Consider the following 5,130-nt stretch of genomic DNA (forward strand, 5'->3'; position numbering starts at 1 on the left):
CAACACCACAGGCTAGCCAGAAGCCACAACAACAAACTTCAGAAGCTGCCCCTCCCCCAATCAGGATTTGGTAACGATGTGAAGATGCTCCTTGGGCTGATCTCTCAAGTCAATATCAAGAAGGTGGTGAGCACTGTTCAAAAGACAATAGCTGATATCAGACAGGCACCTGATGCCTTTTCAAAAATTAGTGTACTATTTACAGCAGCAATAGACTTCTTCTATGGCTCAGATTAATGACACAAAACCTTTCAATATCATAACATGGAACGCTAATGGCATTCTGCCACAATGTCAGATATCAGAAGAATTCCCAAAGCGCGCGTCATTTACGACGGTGGCCGAGTTTAGGTTCGTTCTGCGCGAGGCCAACGAGAAATACATGCCCCGGCGCGTGAACGTGACGTCACGCTCGGCGTCTTGATTCGCTAGTGGAAGCAACGTGTGTAAAAGAGCATTGCAATTTGCTGCGTTGTTTTTCGTACTACAAAAGTGGAGTTTAACTAAGTGTATCAAAAGAATACGTGTGTATATGTGTATGTGTGGTGGTGGTGCCTCCACAATTTGTTATAATTACGGTGTTGTGTGCGAAACATTGTTAATTGTAAGCAAGGTATGTTAACCTCAAATGCATCTTCGTTTACTACTTTAGAAGATTCTAACCGTCTGTGTGTGTTTATCCTGACGTGATTTCGAGATCTTATACCTCACTGTAACTTCGAGGTAATGTATTGAAATACGGTTTCATTTTATTTCTAGATCTGGAACTCTTGAAATGCCACGTCGATGTAGTGTGTTCGGCTGTCGGTCGAATTATGATTCCGAAACAGAGAGAACGACTACATTTTCTTTGCCATCTGAAGAGAGTCGACGTGAACTGTGGCTTTGAAATATCCCAACAGACTTAACCAAATTAAAACGGCCAAATATTTGTGTAAAACACTTCGATGAATCATGTGTAATTCGAGTGGACATAATTATGGACAGAGGACAACTCAAAGAATTTCCCAGAATAATCCCAAAACTCACCGAAAATGCTGTTCCAACTATTTTTCCCAACACTTCCTCATACTGTTCTAAATCAACTACAAAAGTGAGACGTCTTGCTGATGTGGAAGACGTTAATCTTAAAAAAGCTATTGAAGACAGTATTGAGTCAAACAACTTACACGTCCAACAAAATTCACTTTCGTGTCTCAATGATATTTCCGTATTTCTAGAAGGCCAGAAAATTTGCAGCAACAAGTGGTCTGTGATTAGAGATGATGAAAATTGCATATCTGTCTTTTGGGATTAGACAGGGGAATACCTTGTGTTATTGCATTCATAACTGTTAATAGTGATTTGAGCTTTAGAGTAAATATTAGTGAAGGAATTCATTTTGCAATTAATGCAGCCATCAATGATTTGAAGAAATTAACTTCCATAAACGTTTTAGAAAATGTAATGTCAATGGTTGAGAAAGGGGAAATTTTGCCTAGTGTTACAGATAAATTAAACTGTGCTGTCAATTGCTTGCAGACTATCCCAAATTATGATGAAAATGCACAACTGAAATTTATTGTAGAGCAACTCCATGTATCACAAATCTCAAAAAACAAGACACTATGGCAACAACACCATGATCGTGGCATGCTGCTTGTATGTACATTCTGTCAGTGCATACAATGCCTTGAGGAAGTGTGATTTAATGTTGTTACCCCACCCACGAACCTTGCAGAAACTAATTTGTAATTACCAGCTAGTCACTTCATCAGTTCAAACTAGTCCTTATTTAGAAAACAGGGTGAAATATTTAGAAAAACATGAGTTCTTAGTGTCTCTGTTGTTAGATGAGATTTATGTGCAACCACAACTTTCATTTAAATCTGGATCAATACATGGGAGTAGCTTTTTTCATCCTGAGACGTGTGCCAAAACAGCACAGGTTTTTATGGTCTCTTCTCTTTTGTCTAAATATGTTGATGTAACAATTATACCAGTAGCTAATATGACAAGTCAAGAACTGAAATCTTCGATCAGTAATGTTCTGTGCATGGTTGAAAGAGTGGGCTTCAAAGTTGTTAGTCTGATAGCAGATAACAACAGTGTAAACAGGAAGGCATATGAACTATTCACCCCCAGTAGAATTCTCCAACCCAGTATTGAACACCCTCTAGATCCTTCCAGGAAATTTTTTGACACTGTACACATTCTGAAGTGTATCAGGAACAATTGGCAGACAAAAAGAAATGTTAATAAAGTGTTACAGTTTCCTGACATGACTGATAATTCGGTAATATTGACAGCACAGTATAAGAATTTGGAGCTGGTATATGAGAAAGAAAGAAACTCTTTAGTCAAATATGGCCACACACTGTCAGCTACAGTACTGTATCCATCGTCTATTCAAAAACAAAATGTGAAATTAGCTTTGCCTAATGTTACTGAGCACATAAATCAGACAGTAACTTTCCTTGAGGTGATTGTGAACTGGTGGAAGACTGTGAATGTTAGAAGTGTATTTGAAGGACAAAGATTCAATTATCCTTACAGAGAAGCCATCAGGAAGACATCAGACAATCAGGTGACATTTCTAAGTAATCTGTGTCATTGGCTAAAAGTTTGGAGAGTATCTGTACCAATAAGTGATGCTTTAACATCACAGACATTCCAGTCTTTAATATTAACAACTGAATCTTTTCTGTAGATAATTCCATACTTATTTGAGAAATATGACATTGACTACATATTGCTAGGAAAATTTCAAAGTGATGATTTAGAGGGCCACTTTGGGTGCTACCGACAGTTGAGTGGGGCAAATTACTACATTAGTTACATCCAAGTCCTAGAAAATGAAAGAAAATTAAGATTCAAAAATGATGTACTGTTCACAGCTCAAAATGATAATGTACACTTGAAACACATAATTCCTGCCCAACAGCAGCTAGACTGTAATATTGACATTAGCATTTTTTCTGATATTATGGACATCACCTTTGGTATGAATGATGTTCCACCTAACATGTTACCTATTTTGACATACATAGGAGGTTATGCAGCTAGGAAAGCCCTTCAGAAATCTAAATGTGACAAATGTACTGAATGGTTGCAGCTGAACAAAGAAGTTGAGGTAGATTCTTCTTACAACTTTGTAAAGGAACTGGACCGGGGTAAACTGACTTTGCCTACAGAGACAGTAGTGATCACAGTCGGAATAGTGTGGCATACAGTCTCTCTGCTTGTGAATGACTTTATTCAGCAATTTATGTCATGTGGTAAACAGCTTTCCATTTCTCAGAAGATATGCATGTCAAAAGTTGTGAAAGCAGTGGATAATGCTGAATGTGTGTGTTTGCTTCACAACACATTGTTAAGCAAACTGGAATATGTTTCTCTCTGTGCCAACAGGATACTCATTAACAATTTTGAGCAAATGCATAATGATAAGGCAAGTAAGTCCAAAGTAGATTCAAGGAAAGTGAAGAAGCTTAGGACTGACACATAAGTTTGAAGCCCTCTACACAGATACCATTTCTTTTTTTTTGTACTTTCTCATGTTATCAAGTTTCACAGATATCTCACTGTTCTTATTGTACAATTTTATTTCATTATGTAACACAGTATTTTTGATTTTTACTTTGTTTTTCCTGTGGAGGTGTAAATAGTGACCAGATGTGGTTCCATGTTTGTGAAAGCAACTGTTGGTTGCGTACTGGTCAATATTTTTCTTTATGTATCTCACTGTTTGAAAATTGTATTCACATGGAACGTTCAGGATACCCAAGTTTTTAAACAGCACTCTCCAGTGAGCTCTCTAGTTACTGTTTAATATATTATGTATAACCCTTTGTTGTAGTTGCAAGTGTTTCTATAATCTGCCCATTTACCTCCCAGAAGGTTCAGTTTTGTGATGAAAATTTCCATAACACTGCCAGTAGAATGATGTATATAGAATATGGTTAGGCTTTTGGAACATATTTGTGTCCTATATGTTTATAGCTGATATTTCTATATGTTTTTCTCCAGTTAATGAAATAATTTCATTTTTGACTTCATGCATAATGCCTTCCTTAACATACATGCATGACCCACCATCACGCATAAAGGTTCTGCTATACTGAAATGCTAGATTGTAAGAGTTTAAACCATTTAAGGTGTGCTACATCAATCTTCTGTGAAGCAAACGAGTGATTTGTCTATAGTCTGTAGTTCCACTTGTAGTTGCTGGACTTTATTTCTCATGGACAGAATATTTTGGTGGAGGATTAAGAAACCTTACCTTGAAGGTTTCTCTCTCTTTTTGCCTTGACTAAAAAATCCTTTGGATGAAGAGCAGGCATAATTTTCCGTTTCCACGCAGTACTACAGAATGTTGCTTCTGTTGACTTCTCATCCTTCAAAAGTGCTGTTGATGATGTTACTGCTGCTGATGGTGATGCTGCAGCTTCTGGTGTTGTTGAGGATGATGATTTCAGTAACGTACAGATAATGCCATGGCAACACCATGGTTTGTCAGGAATTTATTTCCTCTGTGAAGTATGTTTATTTTTTTCCTTTTGTCATACTTGCATCTCCACCCTCCCATTCAGTTCATTTCACATAGCAAGAAATAGAATGTAGCAGATTCATTCCTCCTGTTACATTTCTTGTATCTATTCATGCTTTACCGATAATGAAAAGTGCAATGGGACACACTAGTAGCCCACTTGATTGATGGGTTTTCATTTCTAAATTTTTGTTCAGACTGCATACATTACACAGATAATCTACAAATATAATGCATTAATGCTTATACATATGTTGTTTCTGTGGCTGATTTGTTTACATTAAAATTACATTGAACACATTATGAGGTAGCGTATATAGAGTGAGGCAGAAAATAAATCTTGGTACAAATGCTCCTATGTCTCCACACTTGGCATCTATACCTCATATTGCATGTCCATAAATATACAGGGTGATTCAGAAATGCATGTAAATATTTTAAGGGTGTATTTGTGACGTAAATATAAGACAAAAATGTTCTATAAATGTTTTTCCATAAACGTTTAATTCCAGAGTTATCGTTAAAATACGAAAGTCATATCCGTATCAAAACGACGTCAGTGCAAGCAGCAGGATGCCATATTCTGGTACGTAATGCACATA

At 36.9% G+C, this 5,130-nt stretch overlaps 1 protein-coding gene across 1 annotated transcript; it reads left to right on the top strand.

Moving 5' to 3' along the window:
- The first annotated feature begins 417 nt into the window (after positions 1 to 417).
- Positions 418 to 4,822, top strand: LOC126294965 (uncharacterized). Its single transcript, XM_049987193.1, has 2 exons — positions 418 to 613; positions 760 to 4,822. Exon 2 carries the CDS (start codon positions 1,577 to 1,579, stop codon positions 2,687 to 2,689), a length of 1,113 nt encoding a protein of 370 aa, XP_049843150.1. The 5' UTR covers positions 418 to 613; positions 760 to 1,576; the 3' UTR covers positions 2,690 to 4,822.
- Positions 4,823 to 5,130: the final 308 nt, after the last annotated feature.

The sequence above is a fragment of the Schistocerca gregaria genome, chromosome 11 (assembly GCF_023897955.1).
Source record: "Schistocerca gregaria isolate iqSchGreg1 chromosome 11, iqSchGreg1.2, whole genome shotgun sequence".
NCBI lineage: Eukaryota > Metazoa > Arthropoda > Insecta > Orthoptera > Acrididae > Schistocerca > Schistocerca gregaria.

Bases quoted from the DNA above. Each gene is read 5' to 3' on its own strand.
- LOC126294965 (XM_049987193.1), top strand. From the start codon at position 1,577: ATGTATCACAAATCTCAAAAAACAAGACACTATGGCAACAACACCATG.